Source organism: Channa argus, chromosome 2, assembly GCF_033026475.1.
Source record: "Channa argus isolate prfri chromosome 2, Channa argus male v1.0, whole genome shotgun sequence".
In the NCBI taxonomy this organism is placed as follows: Eukaryota; Metazoa; Chordata; class Actinopteri; order Anabantiformes; family Channidae; genus Channa; species Channa argus.
This window is the reverse complement of record NC_090198.1, coordinates 5,877,094-5,900,486: the sequence shown is the minus strand read 5'-3', so window position 1 is coordinate 5,900,486 and position 23,393 is coordinate 5,877,094. Positions and strand designations below refer to the sequence as shown.

The 23,393-nt window shown below is 41.7% G+C and overlaps 1 protein-coding gene across 3 annotated transcripts in view; it reads right to left on the bottom strand.

Annotated features, from left to right (window-relative positions):
* Positions 1 to 23,393, bottom strand: part of cdh8 (cadherin 8) — a 93,827-nt gene that overhangs the window by 52,015 nt on the left and 18,419 nt on the right. For all 3 annotated transcript variants that reach the window (XM_067495000.1, XM_067495002.1, XM_067495001.1), the window contains one exon: positions 4,005 to 4,299. In XM_067495000.1, coding sequence (XP_067351101.1) covers positions 4,005 to 4,299 — 295 coding nt within the window. The remainder of the gene's footprint in view (positions 1 to 4,004; positions 4,300 to 23,393) is intronic.

Sequence of the window (23,393 nt, the reverse complement as noted above, 5' to 3'; positions counted from 1 at the left end):
CATTCACAAACCGATGGGGGAGCTGCTATGCAGCTGGCCAACACACCAGGAGCAACTAAGTTGGGGTTAAGCGTCTTGCTCAAGGAGCAACGTGTGACCGGAGGAGCCGGGGATTGAACCGACAACCCTGCTCCTGGTTGGCCAACCGCTCTACCCCTTGTCACCCCAGTCTCTCCAATCCTTGCTTTGGTTGTGTTCCATACTTGTTATTTGTTCTTTCAGCCCATACATGACTTGATACAGTCTGAGTATTAAAAGAGTAGTTTTTTTTATCATGCAGTATTATGTTTTCATGGTTACAATACTGAAGGCTGAGCTTTTTAACATGCATTTTACATATTAGACACAACAAATAGGATGTTGTGGGGTTAGGCACAAAAACCAGCCTGACATCCTTTCTGTGTGGAATTTGTCACTTTTCAATTATGTCATCTGCTGCCACTCTTGATCCTCCATCAGAGAGTCAAGAGCTTTCCAAATGATTACATGCAGCAATGATAATGAGCCTACTGGCCTACTAGTAGATAATATCATGAACACCTTAATAATGGGCTAATCGGGTAAAATATTTCAGTTTCTGTGGTTAAGGTTGGGGCTAAGGTTGTGTTTGGCTGCTGAGCCATTTAGCTCGAGACACAATAGCTTTGTTTAACTACAGCATAAACCTTAACCAACATGCCTCTGTTGCCTAAATCTACAAACAGTCTCATGATATACATTCCAATCTATTCTAATCTACCATTTGTTCCATTACAGCATTTTCTATTTGCTTGTGTTTGCTATGTTTGAACACATTTCCTAATGGTGTGTATGTGCCTGCCTGGGTTATTAAAACAGAGCTATAAGGAAATGGAATTAACATTTGTCGGGTTGTCAGAAACATGACTCAGATTGATCGTCCCACTTTATATGAATGTGTAAATATAGGCGTAACATGCCACTATTTGCCATAATGACTTCATATATGGTGTGAGATACTTCGACTCTGAGCTTAAACATGACAAGATTTAAAAAAAAAAAATCCAATGAAGCTTTCAGAACACATGCTAAATATCTTGGATACATATTTTTTCCCTTCTACCGCATCACATAGTAACACCCGTGCAACCAAAGGAGTCTCCACTGCAAGATGACTTGTCTTGGCATCTTCGACGCATAAGAACAAATCATAATCTGACTAAGTGTCGCTCCTGCAGCACAGACATCACATTTGCGCTCTGCTTTGTCTTATTGTTGCACTGTACATTGAAAGTGGATCCACTGTACAATTAAACCAGTGGTCGCCTGCATTGTCTATTCAGGAAAATGAAAGTCAGAGAAAAGTCACAGAAAGCCACACATCTTATCCAAGTGGCCCTTTTAAAGGAAGAACAAAAGGTCTTTCTCCTTCATATCCCATTAACCTCTGTGCACCTCCGCACACAGGAAACATGGCAACCTTTGTGGCCCATGTCACATATCTCATCCGGCTGTGGGAATCACTTCCTATGGGGGATGGTGACATTCAATGAGGGGGGAGGGGGGTTCATCTAGCCATAGTCCTTGACGGATAAAAGGTGGGTGTTGATATTTGTCGCTGGCCTCGCTGATAACGTATGGATACACTCTTGATAAGCGAGGAGCTGGTAAGACACTGATGAGGGCTGGAGTGAAACTGACAACAGCCTTGTTTAGTGGATAACATCATCAGAAGAACCAGCCTGTTATGGTGCGGATTAGATTTCTGATTATTTGACGCAGGTGGGCTCGCGCTACGCAAGAACACATCAGCACACTCAGCACTCAGTCTGAACTCAATGCCAGACGTAATGCCGCGTCTCATTGCACGTGCCGTAATTACTTTTTAATGCTTTCCAGTTTCTCGTTGCTGAGCAGATTTTGCCTTGGCAACATCGGTTTATTTTTTTCTGCTTCTTTTCCTGCGGACTTTATTAGTTACCCACTGCTCAGCACACTTGCAGTAATCCACCGCATCCGACATAAATTCTAATTTCAGCATGATAAAGATGAAACGCCACCGTAAAGAAACCAGTGATTTATGAATATGAAGCGAGAGAGATGAATGACTTAGTATTTGTTTGTCCGGGGCGTCTGATTCTTCCCGTAATGCCGCAGCACATGAAAACTTAACAAGAGGAAAACTAGTTGCTAAAAGAAAAGCCTTTCAAGCAAACAACTGAGCGTTCGTGAATGTTTAATTAATCACTAGTGACAAAAGGGAACAACAATCAACAAAGAGACGCCGATTTCTATTTCTTATGCATTATTCCTACTGGCAAATCACAGAGTGCTGTCAACTACCACTTTACTCTCTACCCCTTCACTGCGCCTGTCCCTGCACTGCACTGACAAAACCCTTAGAGAGCTACAGTACATTTCAACTGAGATCCAAAACAATGCAGCAGCAGGGATCAAGTAACAGAGTTCAGACAATAAGAGTTCACTGTTTTTTTTTTCTTTCTGTGTTTACATGGATTCTTTGGCAGCGTGTTTTGTCCCTTTTTGCTCCTGCCACAACAACAGCAGCAGCAGCAGCAGCAGCAGCAGCAACTAATAGGAATCTGTTACAGTAATCATGAGAAGCTGAAGCCAAATCACTGTTAGCTCAAAGAACTGACAAAAAGGATGTGCCCCTACAGATGGGATTCACCAAACAGATTCCATTACATACTCCAACACCATCTGCCCTAGCATGTTATGTCAGCTTCGTGACAGGTAACAAGAGGAAGCTCGATGAGGAAACATAATAACAAGCGCGTAGCGACCAACAACAGACCTCAGCACCCTTGCTGAGCTCCTTCAGTGTCAATATGGCATAAAGACACACTCTGATCTCTTTCTTGCTATGGATAGAACCATTTTCTACAACACTCTGGGGTCAGTCGTGAAGCTTCCCTGAAGAAAAAAAAAAAAAAAAACATTGTGCTGATCCACTCACAGGCTCCTGCTTATCTTAGATAAGTTATACATTTGAATTATGTGATCATCACACTGTAGTCATTTAAATGCATGGCTGGAATAAGAATGTGAATATATGAATATATTTGCACACCGTGAAATGAAAAGTGTTTGCGATGGTCTGTGTACCACTTGGTGGGGGCTTGAAGAATGGTAGTTTGTGGACGTTGGTATCAGTCAGCGTTGTCGAGCTAAGTGGCATGTGTGTGCACTGCTAACAGTCTGCGTGTATAGATGCAAACCATTCATGTGCGGTAGTTTGACTTCTTTCGCTTCTTAAGCGATTGTAGTGAAATGATGCTTGTATCTTGAAATAAAAACTGCCCATGCACAGACTTCCAAAGGTCAAATGCACAATTCTAAAAGCCTTTGGTGCAAAATGAGTGGGTCCACAGTGGCTTGTGCTTTGCCTTTTCCACAGTTCTTGTTGGAGTATTAAATATTATGGTCTAAGCTTTCTAATCTGTCCATAAATATTTGATTTTGCCAATCACTATCTTACAGCATATCAAATAACTGACTGCACATAAGAAAATGTAAAAGAAAGCAATAAAGATTCTACATGTTTCCAAGTGGTCCACATCATGAGACAATATGGCCTTTGACTCATACAGAGTGGAAAATAGCGTTTCCTTCTTGTGCTTGCCACTTGGGCGAGAATATTTTAATTTAACAACATAAAAAATATTTGGCTCATGTTTTGCATAGTATTGGTTGGACTTCGTTGTGAGTGCACTGTTTTGTAGAGAATGCTGCATTGGCATTTGGTGGTGTTGCCAAGTGTGTGATGACATTGACACCACACTGGGCTATAGGTGAAGTTCTATTGATTTGATTCATCTTTCTTTTCTGTATTTTCATTTGCAGAGATACACATAGCAGGCAAGCATGTAAATAGGCCCACTCATTTCCGCTTGTTCTTATTCACTCATTATTTTTATGCAATAGCCCATTAGAGATCTGCCGTCTCGGAAATCTCACACACTGATTAGGCTGCTGTGTGCGGCCGAGACCAGAAATGAAGTCTGTTGTCTATTGTGACTCACCAACAGGGGACATTTCTGGAACAGAGGCTCGGTACGGGCCTTCAATGAACATCGGTGGATTGTCATTTATGTCCTGGACTTTGATGATGAACTCAGACGGCGGCTCCAAGGGCTCATCCGTGTCGGCATTAATGACCTGGGCCGTGAGCGTGTACTCAGCCTTCTCTTCGCGGTCCAGCCTCTTCATGGCGTGGATGTCTCCTGTTAGCTCATTGATGGCGAAGATGGTGCCTGCCCCCTCACCTGCTAGGACGTACTTGATGTTCTTGCTGCCCACATCCAAGTCTGTGTGTAGCTGCAATCAAATGGAAAAGAAAAAAAAATTAATAAACACAGTTAAAAGGTGCAAAAAGAGTGCACAGTTTGATCCCAGTGTGCAAATGGCGATTTAATGAATGCAACTTGATATGCTCAGCAGATTCTTAAAATTCTTGCCATGTAAATGCAGATAAGTGCACAATATGACTGTGATGTTCTGTTTTTGCTGCTGAGCTTTGTGTAGCACTGATACTAAATGTGGCTCAACAAAGCCTACACTTTGCTAAATGAGATCCACTGGGGACAATAACTTTATAAGTAGCACAGAAAATGGACCTTAGTCTATATTAGTTCTCGTTATATATTGCAAATGCATCATACAAACACACGTTGTGGGGGGATATTGCTCCCAACAGTCTGAAATTCACCGGACGAAGAAGCTAGAATTGCTGTGACTGTGAATTCCATAACATGGCGAGAAAAGACTATCAGAATCCATAAAAAATTAAAGAGGAAATTCTGTGCATGGTGATTCATGCTCACAAATAACTGCCCCAAAGTTATTGGACGATACTGCATGTTCCTCATTATTTTTGTAATTACAGTTTCATTAGTTCACTAAAGCTGAATTACGTGCTGGGGTGAGTGGTCGGCTCCCACTCATTGCGTCGGCTGAGTATAACTAATGAGTCTGACAATGCTACATAGGGCCCTTAAAACATCTGCGGCCAGAAGAACCGGCAAAAGCCTTCTGCCTGTTTCTAGTTAAAGAGGTAAATTGCTAGGACAGGAGATACAGCGGTGCGGAAAGAAAAAAGGTCAGAGAAACAGAGAAACGCTGGTGTTTTGACATGGGGTGGGGGGTCGGGGGGGGGGGAGCTAAAAACTTTTATTCACATACTGTAAACAAAGAGAGCACTTCTTGTTCTGTAAGTCACCTTTTATATAAGCCTCTTGATCCCCAAGGTGAGCGAGATTCCCAGGGGAAGTGAGTGGCACAGGGTTGAGCATTTACAAATCCAACAATGCTCAGTGCAGCTGTGACACGGCAGAAAACTCTCTTATTTTCAGTTTCAGTGTTCGCAAACACACACACACACACACACTAAACATGGGCACGCTGGCACGCATCAAAACCATCTGCATTCAGCAACTTTAATTTGATTTCCTGACACAGTATTTCAGCAGCGATTCCCACGGGAGAACGGTTAGGGTGCAGAATAGCAACGTACAAATATGTCGTTGAAAATCCTGACCTCTAACACCCCCCCCCCCCCCCCCCCCCCCCCACTCCCTCCCTCCCTCCCCCCCACAATGTTTTTATAAGTTGGCTTTTATGCATATGCTGTCTCCGAGGTGTTGTTTGCAGACACTGACAAAGCACATTCACTTAAATTGTCACACCTTGCACTTTTGTTTTCCTAATTGTGCCATCATTTCACATGAATGATGTAGCTCATTAACACAAATGCCTCGCAACATCCTGCACACTGAGAAACTCCGTAAATGAGCTCAAATTAATGATGGGCTGTCATTGTTGTGTTTTTTTTTTTTTTTTTTTATCCCTATGTGTGATTTCTCGCGTGTAATTCTATACGACCGTACACACGTCTGTGTTTCCCTCACTGACTATTTGAGTTTTTGGTTTGTGCCATACATCACTCACATTTGCACCTGTCGCTAATATTGCCAGCTGAGATCTGCCATATAAAAATGTATGGACTTCAGGGAAAAAAATAGAAATGTCTAAATATATCCAGTGGTAAAGGTCAGAATAAATTTGAGTATTTTGAGCACTGGGACTCACTCCTGCTCTTGGAAACACATACCAATGAAATATTCTGACCACATGGTTTCCTCATCCCCAGGTTTTGGCCAAGTTCCCTTTTTTTCACAAATGCTTACATGCCATCATTCAAAACTGAATGTATTGTATTTATTGTATTAATGTGGTTCAATCAGCACCATTGGTTTCATTCATCCACTAATAATGAATCAATAGATTTATTTGTGTAGCTTGTTTTGTACAGGTCAGTGCAATTCAATAATGCTCACTAGTGACTAACAACATAATAACAGAACAAATGTGAGCAGTAAAACTATAAGTAAGTGTAATCCATACCCAATTAGAAATAAGGAAGGTGGAAAAATAGATTTTAAAAATGGAAAGAAAACAAACAAAAGAACTTAAAGCAATGTGAAAAATCAACATTTAGGCCTGAGTTTTACTGCAGAGTTCAAAGTGTGGTTATGTTTAAACAAAAAGGCACATTGGTTATGGTTTTGAACGAATGTTAATAAACACATTGTGTATGAAGTTATTGGTAATTTTCTTTTCCTCTAATAATCCAGACAACAATTTGCAAGGTCGGATTCTTCTTCGTTGTCTGTGAACATTTTCTTGACATGGTCAATACATTAACACAGTGTCAGTGTCAATGCATGTTGTCACCTGCCATTTATATTAAGTGTTCACACATCTTAATGATGATAAAAGAAAATATAATGGGGTTCTAATTATATTCGCCACACAAATTTTCATTTGTGTTTGTTCAGAAACATAATTTCAATAGACAATTGCAGATATGGCTTATAGAGCTGTAAAGTATATCTATCAACACATTTTAAGAGTGAAGCAACAATGCAGACTAAATGTGCTGTTGAATGTGAACTGACGCGACTGCTCGACCATTGAAAAATCCGCAAATTGATTGGTGATTTCCACTTATAATCCACACGTAATGGCCGGGGGACTTTCAGTGCAGTGCTTTGTAAAACTAGAGAATCAAAGATGAGGGTCACGTACGAACCACAAGCACTGAGCGCACGTCCACTGAGGATTAGCAACGGATCGCCTGGTCACGGACAGGCTGTCTGTTTTCGAATGCTGCACCTATGCAAAGATAGGGTGTTGAGAATAAAATCTGTGAAATTGTAGCATTTAAGTGCAAAGAAAACAAAGCCAACAGGACGACAGTGCAGAACAGGCCTCCTCAGTGCACCTTGGTTTTTTCTTAAAGGGTATTGATTTGTCTTGTTCTGGACAGTTGTAAAATGGCACAGTTGACAATTTCATTATGTTGCTACATTGTGTGGCTGTCTGTGCAGAGTAGACAATCTGCATTCCAGCTGAAAACTGAAAAAAAAAATCATGGGCTTGGGAATAAATCTTCTACTTTACAAAATGGAAAAAATGGCACTCCATGTGCTTTCAGTTGAACAAGGTGAAAAAGCCAAGCATTCAGCCATCACTTTGCCACTTTTTCTTCCACATTCCTTGAAAGTTGAGGCGAGATGGCTTTAACCAGCTGCATTTCTTACCACTGATGTCTCCCTCTGAATGCCCTGGTCGCCCACTTCTTAGACAGCCTTCACAGTGGAGTGCACAAATGGTCATCACAGAGTACAATTACCGAAGAGGGGTAAGAAAATAAAGTCTGTCGCGCGTCCCTGTCATTAACTGAGTTGCCTGGGCAACTAAAACAGCACCAACAATCACTGACATTGACTTTGGCATTCTGGAAAAAGGCGGATAGTGGATAACAACATGCTGTAGTCGTGATGATGATGTGCTATAACACACAGATACAAAATTCCCAACAGAGATTGATTTTTTTGATTTGACTAGTAACACTATCAATACAGTACTCCATCTTCCCTGCTTGCAAGGGAGTAGAAAAACCTTTGGACAACTAATACTGCTACACGCCTGGCAGTATTCATATATAGGTTAATGCCACTTGCAAACAGCAGTAAACAATGACTTTACTGAATGAATCATAAAGAAGTAATAATGCCATCGGTGAGTGCAGCGTGTGCACACAGGCTGGGAAACTTATTACGACTCTTCGCCCTATTCGCTCTTCTCTTCCTGCTGAAAAAGACAGACGTCCATATATTTTGAAGCTGCCGTTCAGAACGATGAAGGGAGCCTTCCTTGCCTGACTGAAGAAATTATCCTGTGCCAGTGCTTTGCTGCGCTTTCTGCTTCGCGCCAGTGCTCGGTGCACAGACCTATGCACACACACACACATACATACCTCCATTTGCTAACCACAACTCCCAATCAGGAGCTGCATGGGACTGCTTATCCTGTCAGCGGAGGAGGAAATATGTCAGTCCCTGCTGAAGATGAGCTTTTACAGCAATCACTTGAACAATCACTGTGTCCTAATGAGGAAGATTCTAGAGATTCCACTTCCACCCCCACTAACCACCCGCCACCCCGCCCTGCCATTGTGTGGAGCTTGGGTTTCACATTTTTAAATGTAGCTCCACAGAGGGAACTAATGATTTTGCTCCCTGTCAGGGCAAATGGTAGATAGGACATGTGCTCCTCCTATTCATGTACCAGTAGGAGTGGAGAAGGAGAGGGAGGGGATGCTGTCACTGTGATGTAGCTCATCAACTACTGTCTGCAGTAGGAGACCATACACAGTGCGGCGCACTGTCTTCTGCGCATTCTGCCTCTGTTAGTCCTTGGTGAGGGTCAGAGATGAGTCTTTATTTAAATTCAGTCAGATATGCATGCACACTTTTATCAGTGGTTGAAGAAGAACTACTTCACAGGAGTCAAACAAAAACTGCACGTGCCTCGTTCCAAATTTGACCTAAGTACAGAAGTGTTCTCTGCAAAATACACATAAGCTATTAAAAATACCCACTCTGCAGAAAAATGGCCACTTTGACTGATAGGTTTTTATATATGACAATATTAGATCCTTGGTTCTGATGCAACTTTGTGTAAGCAGCAGGGTGTTGCTGTAGCTGATTCTGTTGACTGCTCCATATACAGTTCAGTTAATAATTCAGTCCTACTGTACATTCCGGGGCCTCTACGTACATTTTTTTTGTGAAATATATCATCCTTTTACTTCTTTAAGCATCCAAATGTTGTACAAATGAAGTAATCTAAGATATTTGTAGAGGTGAAAAAACTAACCCCTAATACACGACAAGAGGGCCCAGCTATACTGCTTATGTGTAGAGGACACTTGTCTCTCTTTTTGCACTTCAGTAACCACGTAGCATTAAGTCGTATGCAGAGCACATCCTGGCCTTTCAAACCAAATCTCATTTGTACAGTGGTGGGGGAACTGTGACTTTTCAACCCCCTTTTATGGGAGCAAGAGGGGGAATTGATTCGGAATGTGATTGTGGAGGTGTTTCTAATGATAAAAATAATTATGTTTCAGATTATTAAATGCACTGAACTTTACCATGAATGAAACTTTTTTTATTCACCGTCCTTTGTGGTGTACTGTAAATAAAAGTGCGTCTGTTTAATACACTAGGTTAAAATGACACTTTTTCTTGATTTTACAGGGATTGCAAAAAGCATTCTTGCAGACACATGTGAATATGCAGTTATCTGGAGTAGTTTGACATATTGTCATTTTTTTTTTTAAATTTCTGCTTATTTGCTGATTGATATTGTTCTACGTTAACTCACCAGTGGGACACTGGTAGCTGTGGTAAGTTTCGCAGGGATGATACTTGAGGCTCAGTTCCTCGGGGTCACGAGCTGAAATGTCCTCAAACAAAACACAGGACTGCAGGTCCCTCCAGATGAGTGGGCCAGTGCCTGTAATTTTATTGTGTTAAGTGTGTGCACTGGCGAAAGAAAAGCTTTGCCAAGCACTTTTTTCTTGCTCTCAGTTGGAAAGTATAATGCAAGTGCAGTTCTTTAACTTTATTTGTTGCTCTTGGCCAAGGTTCACTGGGTTATTGGTATGGATTTGTCTTTCTGCTTCTCATGCTGTGGCGATGGGCAATGGCCAAAAACAGGGCAATTTGTAAAGCTATACACTATCTAACTTTAGCTAACGCTAGCCCGACACCAAATATGGTTGAAATTCTCTGATTGGTTAAAAAAAAGTGAGCCTCACTCAACAGTTTGAGGATATTGACGCAAAGCTGACAGACTAGAGGCTTAGGATGCATTCAGTCGGTCGAGGCAGATGGTCGTCCACCCTGAGCCTGGTTCTGCTGGAGGTTTCGTCCATTAAAGGGAGTTTTTCCTCTCCACTGTTGCCTAGGGCTTGTTCAAGGGGGATTTGTTGGGTTGTCTCTATACATCTTTATAATCTTGACTTTATTCTGTAAAGTGCCCAGAGATGACTTTGTTGTGAATTGGCGCTATATAAATAAAGTTGAATTGAATTTTGGCGCACATTTCTACCATTATTATTATTATTATTATTATTAATAATATTCAATGACTAACTGTAGCTTCAAGTAGCCGCTAACTAGCTTTGAGATAAATGTAGCAGAATCAAATGTACAACATTTCCTTCTGGACATTTTCTTTTTGCCACTGAGGTTTACAGTATAATACAGTTCATGATGTAACATTCACTGACACTGAGTGTAAAAATGATGTAAACTGGTCAGACACACAGAACAGCATGACACTGTGCTGTACAATGCATTTCTGGGCTCTAAATATCATGTTTATTGTCATCCTGATGTGGTGAAGATGACAGGTTTGTTTAACCAAGGATGCACAATCATACCCTGCAATGGTACTAGGGGGAAATGTCATGTTCCCCATTAAGTATGCAATAGATTGCATGTTGTTGTGTAAAATGTATGGGGCACCCTAAGGCCATGCAGTGTGTGCTGTATAGTTTACACAGCACCTTTTGTACGAGCCAGATGTTGACCTTTTTCCTACTTCAGCTCAGTCGGTTATTATGGCCCAGTTCTTCTCATCTCGTCAAAGTGACCCAGTCTCACATGAAAAATCGAAAGAATTCATTGAAGATGGCTTCATATTGCAATCAGGGATCAACATGAGGCTAATTCATTGCCAAAACTGGTAAAATTAGAGCCACCATTTTTTTTTTTTTTCCATCTGTACACCTTAGGCTACAGTTGCCTTAGGGCAACTGTAGCCTAAATAGTGACTCCAGAAAGATTCTGCTCAAACATGTCTGGAAATTAATTGTAACTTCCTCTTCATTTGTTGGAATTCAACTCTGTTAATTACACCTACATGAATAATCTGTAATTCTAAATATTGCAATAACATTTTGAATGTAAGGAGCAGATGGTGCTATGCATGATATATGATACACTTAGCTATTCTTGGGAACATTTTCCCTCCAGTCTGTCTCGTGGCACGTAGCGTTTTATCAAATTGGACAGAAAAGTTCCCTTCTGGTGTGAACCACAACAGACTTTAGTGGAGAAAAGCATATAATGAACATCCGCTGTGCTGGAATGTTAGAAATGAAATGTACCATTCAGAAATATTAAAGGTCCTCAATATTTCATAACCAAAGAAGAGGCAAAATTCAAAGGTGTTTCGGTGAGTATACAGTTCGGATTCATGTGAACAAATATAGATTTTCCTAGCAGCTCACTTAGAATTAAACTCTTTATTTTCTTTTGCTTTGCCACAAAGGAATTGAATCCATGGCCGTTATTGAGCATCCGCTGCAATAGAGCAATAATCAATATTTCTCATCCAAGAGGTCAAACACAGTGTTTGTGGATGCAAAAAGGGGCCACGAGTGGCTTGCATATTTTCCTGTTAATGTAATATGATTGAAGAAGCTCTTCCTTTAAAGAGACAATGGAGAAGAGATAGTGTCATGACCCGCCGACAAGCAAAGGTGACGGCTTGTAATTGAAGCCATCTCCACTCAGAAAAGTACAGTAATTACAATCAACACAGAACCTCCCAGTGTTACACCTTCTCCACACTGCTTTTATTTTCTTCTTTTATTGGACAGTGAACTGAATCCCCTGCAAGCTTCCATTCTGTTTTATTTTCCCCTTGGACAATCATGAATTAACTAGACAAAAAAAAAAAAAAAAAGACCCAGAGAGACAATTTGTGCAGGATTTGTGTGCAATCTGCACTGAGGTCAATCAGGGCTAATGTACTACGTGTCCATCCTTGCACTTTGAGCAATGGCACAACGTGTTGCATTCACTGCCATGTTATTGCTTCTGGAGAATGACTCAAAGCAGATACCTTCAGTACAAGAGGCAAACACAATTAGATTTAGCCACCCATGAAAAGCCTTTTGTTTGTGAGTGTGGACGCATTTTAATCATGGAAGGGTGTGTCTGTCACTGTGATAGAGGGAGAGAGAAAAAGAAAGTGAAATGCATTCAGGCTGTTGAACACTGGCTCACACTTCAAGAATGACCTATTGTATGCAAGCAATGTTCAGTATAGATTTTATCCCCTGCTCATTACACTCTGTTGTTAGAACAAGAGTGCATTAGACAATCAGCCTGTTCATTGGTGTGTGCCCGATGCAGCCCTCAACGCCACAACACACAGGTAAATTAAACAAATACACAACTTCTGCTATGATGCATTTCTCTGATTCATGGCAGCTCCACATATGTCCTCTGAAGAGCTGTTTGCGGGTACAATTAAGCTTTTGCAAGAGAAAGCTGTAATTTGTGCAAAGCAAACAAATATTAGAAAAAAAGAAAAAAAAAAGAGAGAGAGAAATGTTCAAAACAATAAAGAGACACCAGTGAAAAAGTGTAAATGAGCTCAGCTACAGGGGCTGTGGTGCACATGCTGCGTGTTAAATAGAGGGAGATTTTTTAGCATTAACCTCAACTACTGTCATTACCCTACCTGTGGGCCTCAAACTCATCAGTATACACAGCATGCTGAAGGTGGGTGAGAGCGGAGGGGTGCAAAACAAAACAAGCTTAATGAAGGACCACAACAGTTTTCTCTTTCTTCTGTACGGCTGACCTAATCAAATCAAGGAATGAGATTGATTTCATGAGGTGCAGATGGATCCCGTAGCAAGTCTAATTCAATGTGCCGGCTCTCCACTATGATGTGTGTTTTCTCGGTCCAGATGGTGCTGCTCGGGTCTGTAATTCATATTTCAACATTTTACTCCCCTCCCTCCCTCCCTCCCTCCCTCCCTCCCTCCCTCCCTCCTCCCGCCCTCTTTCTTTCACTCTCTCGCAGACTTCATACTTTACCCACTGACTAAATGAGTGTTGATGTGGATCACAAACTCATCTGTCAAACATGGATCCTACGATCTTGTTAAATGTCACAAACACCACATGCTGACTGGTGAGCTTGATGGTGGAGGTGTCGGAGCTCATGTTTGGAAAAGCAGACGAAGAGAATCCTAAGAAACTGTGTTAAAAGTACTGTGATACGGATGGGAAATGTAGTTATTAATTGCACTTTTGCCATATGACTACATCTATGTGAGTCTCGTTTTCAGGGTTTTATTTATGTGCACACTGATGGTGCAAAGTAAAACATGTATGTCATGGTAGAAATATGAACCTTTAGACATTTAAAGATGTTTCAACATTTTTATGATTACTATCACAGTTTTAAGTAGATGAGGCTCTACCATTTCACACACACACACACACACACACACACACACACACACACACACACACACACACACTCACAAACTATTCTCGTGGCCTTAACAATAGCTAGGAAAACTAACCATCTTAACTGAAAATATGTTAATAGCTTCAGATACTATCTGATTTTATGTTATTGGAAAGCAATCATCCACAGGAATCATGAGTGGGCCTCATTCATCAAGCTCCAGAAACTTACCAGTGTTTGATAGTGTTTGATACTTCTTCATTTGAGGCCATGCGGTATTTGCATGTGCAAAATGTAAATAAGAAACCTGTAAAAAACGAATTATACGGACGGCATCTGTCTTTCAATATGTGATAGAGCTGATGAGGTTTAGCTCCATTCCACTCTAGCCACAAACGTATATGCACATCAACACTCATAGTCTTTGCCATAATACCCCATGTCATACTTGTTGGTTTGTTTTGTCTTTTTCTCAGACTCTTTGAACAGAGTTGACAGTGCAGAGATATTCGCTTGAGAATGTTTCTGAGCAACGTTTGATGAGTAAATTTACAGCAATTCCATGACGACCTACAACTATTAAGTATCTGAAGCACTGTGCAGTGAGCAGAAGGGTAAGAAAGTGTAGCAGATCAAAAGTGCATAGATGGACATTGTGGCTCTAAGTACCTAAAAAAAATATATAAAAGCAACAGATACACTTTGTACATTTTGAAATATGTATGTACCATATAATGTACCGTACAAAAAGGTGATTGCAACATCCACTGTGAGTCTGTGATTAAATATATGTGTGTGTGTGTGTGTATATATATATATATATATACACACACACACACACACACACACACACACATCACACATATATATTTCGTCTATAGAAACATGCACAAATTTCTATAATTGGAAGTCATGCTGAGCCAGGGCCTTTTTTTGGGCTTATTCCTTGGGAAAAAATGCAGATGTGCTCCACAGCGCCTGTTCAAGCTGTCAAAGTCATTGTTCTCAACCTGAGAAACCTTGCAAATTATCCAGTTTCAATGCCAGCTGCCACTGCTGGAAAGGCCTACATTTCTGCTGCTGAAATTTCCTGCAGGTATACAATAAGTTTTTTTTATATAGGGAGCTTGAATAATGGGCTCTGACAGCTCTGGCTAAGCACTTTTGTTTGTCTTATAGCAAGTCTCTACAGTAGCTGCTTCATTAATACAGCACTGCAGGCTATAGCATTATTATATTAATTATTAATGTTCAATAAATGCAGGCGATCACTCAGGTCAGATGGGTGTAACTTGGAATGCAAAATCAGGAGACCGCGATAGACGTTTCTTGAGCAAGTTATGGAGTGATACCATCTGCTGCAAATATAAAAAGGCCCGTATGTGTAAAACATCTAAAAATAGTATTATTAATGGCATTATTTTCACTTCATATATCTCTTTTTTTTGTGTATGTCAGTGTCCAGACATAAAGAGAGACCCCCAAAGGTTTCGCATGTACTTTGTCCACATTCGAAGGCAGCACATCTCTCGATGGGATAGAGAGTTCAGAAGGCAGGTATTGGAAAGTGGTATTTGCTCAGTCCTGAGAACAAAAGGTGGTATAAATGAGGGCTTCATTGCCTATATTAATAATCATCTGTGCCTTCTCCTTTGAGAGGCCTGTGATATCGAGTATCATTAGACATGCAAATAACAGCTCCATTTTCCCGTCCCTGGGATTAGGAAGGAAAGAGAGAAAAATGAAGGAGAGGCATGGCTGTGGCAGAAACAATTAAGCCATCCTCTTCGCGGAAGCACTTGGCAGCCAGCTTCAGACTGGTAAGAGGGGAGTGAGGGAGGGGGGGGGGTACAGGAGGGGTCCTTTGGCTAGGCAGCGACGTCAACACGCTTGTCTGAGTGAATGTGCAATTGCGCAGAGCATCGCTTTAAGATGTCAGATCACCTTGGAGTGGACGGCAGCTACAAGCACAAGCACTCCGTCTGTGAGTCATGATGCCATTATACGTGTTTCATACTATGTCTGGAACACAGACCCGCAGACGGAGGGAGAGAGTCGAGGGGGGGGACAACAAAGGAACTAGCAGCAGAGAAAAAGTAGACAACAGAGAGGACACCCTGTTAACCCTGTTGTCTTACACAGAGGACAGAGATGTTCCTTTTATTCTTTCCCTAAGCCAACACAGGTGTCCACCACCAGGTGTGTTACCACATTCCTTTTAGTCCTTCAGCCTTCCTCATAAATATTAGAACAGAATCCAAAACCTGTCTTGCTTATGAAATTATATCCTTTGGCTAAACAGGACGACTTCTTGTTGCAGGACTCCGTTACCAAAAACCAGGAAGCAGCAAAAGAACTGAATATGAAAGCTCCCCTGGAAGAATTCACTTGAGATGAGTTACAACTAAATATTTTCATACACTAAAGTAAAAGTCATTTACGCTTCACTCCGAGGCTCGGAGAAGGGGGAGTGGTCATGGGAATTGGCTCTTGTATCCCATTTCCCTGATTCCCTTGTTACCGTCATTTCATTTCCAAGTTATCTTTACAGTATCTTTCCACTTCTTGTGATCATATAACAAAGCTACCAGAGCTGGGGAAAAAAAAAAATCAATCTTTGTCTGTTAAAAGGTTACTTGAAGAAAAGTAAGAAAACAGGTTAGGCCTAGGGGGTATTGGTGCTGTAAGATCCAGCGGCTGAATTAAAGGGACTTTTTTAAGACCAGTGAAACACAGAAAAAAAAAACAACACTATATATATATATCTATATATATAAATATTAAGCACACCAAATCTCAATAAGAGACTGGGGATGAAAGCACACAGCCCACTGAGTTCAGTCAATCACCTGGGAGACAAAGAAAAGACGGCAAGTCAGAAAGTACGAAAGTAAAAAAGTGACTCCCTGAAATGCTCACGTCTCCTCGCATTTCTCTCTCTTTCGCTCCCTTTCCCTCTTTATCACTCTCTTCCTCCTCTCCCGCTCGCGCTCTGTGTCTTTTTCTGGAATAGCCCGTCGGTAATGTCAACAGAGATTTCACGGCACAGTGCCGGTGCATCAGCCGGGCTCACATTTCCCCTACCTGTGATTTACATCAGAGAAGAGGCTCATGGGGGGGGATTTTCCATGCCAACGATGGAGAGGAGAGTGGTGACGCTGATAGTGGGTGAGTACTGTGGGTGGGGGCTGATGGGAGATGGAGCCAGTACCCTGGGGCTTGTCGCAGTAAGGCACTCTAACAATGGTGGCGTTGACCACCCGGCCGAGAGATGCTTTTACTGGCAAAGAGTAAGCTGCATGACTGTGCTCAGACCCTGCTCCTTAAATGTCAGCATCCTCCTGAAACAGCGCACAGGTCAGACCGAGGTATTTATCTGCATAGTTTGGAACGAGAGTATTTGCTAATATGCCTTTTATTTTTGAAGGCTTCTTAAGAGACACTTTATAAAATACAAATCACTTTCAGTGGTGTTGATAGTGAATAGTGAAATAGTGTTGGTTACGTGTGTCTAGGCTGTAGAAATCTATCTCTATATTCTACAAAAAGAAAGTTTTGTTTGTGATGAACACGGCAATTTATTATTACAAACAATTGCATCTCTGCGAAGAAAAAACAGATCTTTAGGAACAATTTCCAGAACACAGTTGTCAACTCAAAGTTTTGTTCCTGTGCAGCTCAACTTCGACTGTGATTATGTTTTTTATGGGGAACGTAATCAGTGGCTGATTATGTTACATGGTGGGGGTACAAATTGCACAACCATGGTACCACAGACCTGAATTTGACTCCAGAGTCCTGTGTGCGGTTAAGTTTAGGTAAAAAAAAACACATTTGAGTAAAGTTAGATAAAGATTGTTGGGTCTCTTAATAAATGTGTGGAGAGTGTGAAGTGACCACAAGCCGCACACAGTTTCTCTTTATCCTTAACCCACAGCTGTGAGTCGCACTGCTACCTCGAATAAAATGGAAATGGAAAAGAAGTGTGTTATTTGGGAACATTTTAATTACCTTACTTTTACATATAACTAAAAATAAAAATATAGATAATAATAAAATGGACATTGTGGCTCAACAACAGATATATTTTGTACATTTTAAAATATGTATGTACCATATGATGTACCATACAAAAAAGAGATTGCAACATCCACTGTGAGTCTGTGATTAAATATACATGTATATGTGTGTTTTTTTCAAAGACAAAGTCGCCATAACCCTGTTTACAGTTTGGTAGAAACTCTTTCCACTAGAAAACAAAGGATCCAGGGCTTTTGTTTCTGTGCAGAAATGTTACTTGATAGCTTATATGGAATACGAAGATCAATTAATTATGAAAAACATAAAGTTTCTTTTAAAAAAAAGAGGTGATATAAGCTTTTTTTTCTGATGTCCATGTGGCCGGAACCCAATTTCACAACAGTATTTATTATTTACTGTAACTGAAACCAAAAATCTCCGTGCTGAAAAACATGTGTGGCTGTTTTCCCCATTTTTAGTCACAGAAAGAGGGACACAATTAAATGAAATGTGTTGCGTTGGTTGTCATGTCCGGAGCTAACGAGACGGGACGCGGCTTTGGTATGACATGCCATTTGTCTCCCATAATAAGACATGAAAGCTTGCAGACATTTGAAGGAAGTCAGCATCGCAAAACGACTCCTTCCTGGAAAGACACACAGTGAAGCTTGCCAGGAAGGCACTCAGTATGTGTGTCTCAGTGTGTGTGGCTGGTGTGTCTGTGTGTGTGTCCTCGCTCGCTAAAATGTGCGGAAAACATAGGCTTTGGTGTGTGTATGCGTTTGTGCCAGTGCTTGCCTGTTTGTGTGTGTCCCCGTACAAATGCACCCTCCCCTTGTACAGCTGACTGGTAGATGGATGCTGGCTGTCACACCTGCATGACTTTGTTCCTGCCAGATGCGGTGGGGTCACAGGGAAAGCGCCCAAACACTCATCAATCTCAACTATTGTCCAACATTCTTTCGGCTCAGCCAACAGCTTCCAATATCCATTTAGTTGCTCCAGATGCTGGCAAAAAAAAATGCTTACACACACACACACGCACACAGGAGTCTGGTGGCGGAACCTATTGACCTGAATTGTCAGTACGGGTGAATGCAAACCACAAACAACGTCATGGGATTAATAACAAACATGTGGCAAATACAGGTTTAACTTTGCATTCCCTCGGTGAGGTCTACATTGTCATTAGGCTGGTAGTAAAAGAAATCGAATTTGGTGAGTTCCCAGAGGTTGCTGTCGAGTGTGATGCTGCGAGCGACTGCCAGAATCCTCCCTCTGACCTCGGGTCCTAATAACATCAAAGCCAAATAGAGGATAGCTCTGGAGTCACACAAACAAGGCAAATATACTCTAGCTGTGCTAAAAGTTTGGCAGCATATCCAAAAGTGAAATAGTGTGCATCATTTTGTCAAGAACACACCATTTTGCCTTTGTGAAACATACCAAACTCAATTACATTTGAAATACGCTCCTGGCCTGAGACAAGCGCCACGCAGAGAAGCCAGAAAAGTAATTTCCATCATTCTGGCTCGTGCAGAGTTTTGCAGTTCCCTTGACAGGAAACAGCACTTGAGTAGCCAATCCGCCAATGGGAGGGAGGGAAACAGAGATAGAAAGTATAAATCTGACAAATACATTTTTATCCTTCTTGAGGTTTTTATTTATTAATTTATTTATTTTTTTGTCTTTCTTCAAAAATAAATGATTTGGAAGAGTGTTCAGGACTTTAAATATTTATTAGAAAATATGTAGTAGCTTGAATACAGACACTGAGGAAACACCACTGAGCAGAGACAAGCTACAGCAAAGTCCTTAAGCTTGAGAAATCAATTAAGTCGTGTTTGTTTGCTGATCAGTCACGATTGCCTTGGTCATACTCTTGTACTCCAAAAAGAGCTTTTTATGCTGCAGCACATTTTGTTTTTCTTTGTCTGACATATTGTAGTCACACAGGGAGCTAAAATGCTCTGCAAACAGTAATGGTGTGAAAATACAGTGCTCACCAGCTCCGTCTTCCGCCCTCAGCAGCCGTTGTCATAGTCTCTTTTCTACATTTTCACCCCTCAGCTCTTTCTTTCTTTCCCCCACATTTTTTTTTTATTTTTTTTTTTAAATTCTCCCTCACTTCCTCTGGGCCTCCTGAGGGTTGTGAAATAATGTACACAAACAAAACAAGCGAACGGGAGAAGCACTCATCTTGTTTATGCGAGAAAAAAAAAAAAAAGGGAGGGAGAAATTACAGAAAAAAAAAAAAAAAAACTAAAGGAGGAAGGAATCATCCCAGCATGCGGCTCCATTCGTGCACCCACTTTAATTGTGAAGAAATCACAAAGTTAGGAGAATTCCCCAGAGCATGCAGATGCACTTTGATGCTGTCACTCACACGGTGTGTGCAGCTTGTCTGCGCACTGGAGGCACATGACCACACGTGGCAGCCAGGAGTTGTTACTCCGGCTCCCCCCTCAGTCTCTCTTTGTCTTCCTCCTTCTCCCGACTTGGCCCCCCACTGTGAGAGACTTACAACTGAAGGTAGCAACATTAATGAACGTGTGGCTGTGTTGGAGTAATGGGGAGGAGGGGGGGGGGGGGCAACCACGAACACGTGTAATGAAATGAAATACTGTAAGTATTCTCCAGGCTGAAGGAATTATTTGTACTTCTTCCACCAGCTAAAATCATCCACCAGTGATCAGAATAGGAAACACTTGACCATGATTGAAAGGTGTCAGCAGTGCATCACAGCTTGCAGGTTAGTGATGGGCTTATGAATCGAAACATCGATAATATCGATACCAACAGTGGTATAGATATTGATGGATACCAGTGCAATGAGATCGATACTTTTGATTCAGTTTCATCAAAGACGGGGCTGTATCTGTGTAAGCGCCGCAGAGTTTGAGTCCCGCTCTTGTCACAGCGACACCAGGCAAACCAGCAAGCAAGCAGGCTCAGCCAGCCAAGGCGGCCAGCAGCACACAGAGACGGAGCGGAAGAATGGACGAGAGGAGAGGAAATGCCATTTTATTTTTAGACTGAAAATAAAACAACGGAAAGCTGTATGATTTGTAAAAAAAAAAAAAAAAGAAAAAAAACTGTAGGATACAGTGGTAACGCAACACATTTCTACAACAATCGAAAACACTGAGCTACAGAAACGGAAGGAGGAGGAGACAACCCCACCACACACACACACACACACACACACACACACAAATTCTGTCCAGGGTTTTGCCTAATCAATAATTTAAAGGAAAAATAAAAGAAAACTCTTAAAGGTCATGACAACTAATTCAGATTAAGCAATTTGTCCACCTTAGTTATTAAAAAGTACTAGTGCAGGTAGTTACCTATCCAGTCATGTTGAGGAGTGGGCACCCAGCAACAACTTGATGATCTTTTCATGTTGTTGGCACATATTTCGCTGATGATAGTCAGGAAACCTGATCTTCAGCTACCACTTCCTGTTTTGCCTTTTAGTCCGACCAAAGTCCTCCAAAAGTCACCTCTTTATCAACATTGTTGCTGCTCCAATATATAATTCTAATTATTGTTTTGTTTTTTTTGGTGGTGGTGATAAAAATCAAAAGACTGAACAAACAATAATCATCCTCAAACTGGGTCTCCTTGTTTGCCAAGTAGGTGAAAATGCATTCTACGACCCCAACTCTATACCCCTGGGTACGATGCAGGGTGGCCTTCAAGGAATAGTTGTTGTCTTGTTGCCGATCCCTTCTCCACAGCTTGCTTACAGTATGGGCAATGTGTAGTATTATGACTCCTTGGCAAGCAGAAATCCAATTTACTGAATTACATTCAGCTAATGTGAAAAATTCAGCTAAGGTGAAAAAGTTAAGACAAAATTGAACGGGATGAAATAAATAAGTGAATAAGTAGAAAAGGGTTTGTGCATTTTGGTGGTCAAACGGTTGGAAAGCGAAAGTGAGTGTGAAGTGGAAAATACAGCGTCCATGTGCGACAGACAGACAGGGAACCACAGACAGAGTGACACTTACAGCGAGGATGACACTTCCACTCTGCCGCCCACTCCTCTGCACGACCACACTTCCTCTCTGCCTTGCTGAGTCCTGGGGACATCTTCCATGCACGCTGGGTGTCACAACAGACGGATGACTAGCTTTAGCAGCACCATGCCATTTCCCCTCCTCACACTAAACTGTCACACACCCCTCCTCCACACTTTCCCAGCCTGCTGGGCCTTACTGAATCTTGGCCAGGGCAGGCATTCACACACACACACACATGCACACACACCTACATACACACACAGAGACAACAAGAAGGGGACACACGTATCATACATGCATGCTCCTACAAGTACAAACATCCATGCCTCTCACTTTCTTCCTGTGATTTGCACTCAGTGGGGAACTGCATGGCCAGTCACAATCATCACACCAGTTGTCTTCAGCAGCCTCTTCTCCCAAGCAAAGAGAGTAACTTTGCTCGGCACAAACACAAGATTTTAACTCGTGGCCCTTATGGCTCACAAAACACCATAACGTCGAGCGGCTCTGGCCAAACACCCCCTTAAAAAGTGCACGGTCTTGATCTCACGTGACACTTTACACCAGTTTCTGACATCTAAAAGATAAGCGATGGCGGAATATGTGCAACAACTACAAAAACAACAAAAAACACACACACACACACACACACACGCACGTCCCTGAGCCGTGTGCCCGACCACCTTCCACTAGCAGTGATAATTATTAGGACAGTTGCAACCGCTGCCAGGAAAATGATCATAAGCAGCCTAATGCTGCTTTCTCTGCATTCCAAGAGAATAAACCAAAGCAGAAATGACAAAAAATGAATCAGGCACCAAACAAGCGCTCCCCCCACCCCTCCCAAGACAGTGGGGGGAGGGGCACATTTTTTTCTAAAAAAAAAAAAAGGAGGAAACTATAGAACGAGATAAAAGTGTCAGATTTTGCGAAATCAAATCAAAAAACGAAAACTTTTCCATTTGTTTGTTATGTTCACATTTGTTGAGAGGGGCAGCAGCCTGTCAGAGTCTCGAGCAGCTCTCACATGAAAAGCCTGCGACAAAACACACAAAGCACTAGAAAGAGAGGTTCTACCAGCACTGCAGAGGCCCATTTATTCGTATCAATACTTATGCATTAGACTTCATTTGCAAAACCGCATTAACGCCTCTGGTAAAAACCTCCCCCTCTTCCTCCATCTCCTCTTTAAATCTCTCATAAATCTCAGAGCATCCCCCTCTTCTACAGCGTCATTGCAGAGAGCCACACTTTTCAATTTCTGGAGTGAGAAAAGGACAGGGGGTAAAAAGCCTCTTCCAGTATTACATCTTTTCTACTTTATTACCAGTCTTCAGGGAAAATGGGGGCAGCTTTGCAGCCTGGCTATCTGTTTACATTTTCTTTACAAGACTATATTGGAATTATAATTGTGTTCTATGGCGGCTTCTTTTGGTGCCTTGCTCTGTTTAAAGGTCCTGTGGACCTGGAGAGATGAAGAAAAATGGACCCCTTTTGAGGGATTCGATTACTGAGGAAGAAAATGCAGCTGCACACCGCTCCCCCCCCCCCCCCAAACTCTTTTTTTTTTTTCTTTCCCCCTTCTGTGTTTTCCTCCAGGTGCCAATCTCTTGGGATGCTGGATATTAGAGGAGGAATGGCGCTGACACAAACAGCATCAATGCACTGGGAAATTATTTTCCTTCTGCAATTAGGGTGGAGAAAGACAAAAGGACGCAGGACAGGAGATAGATC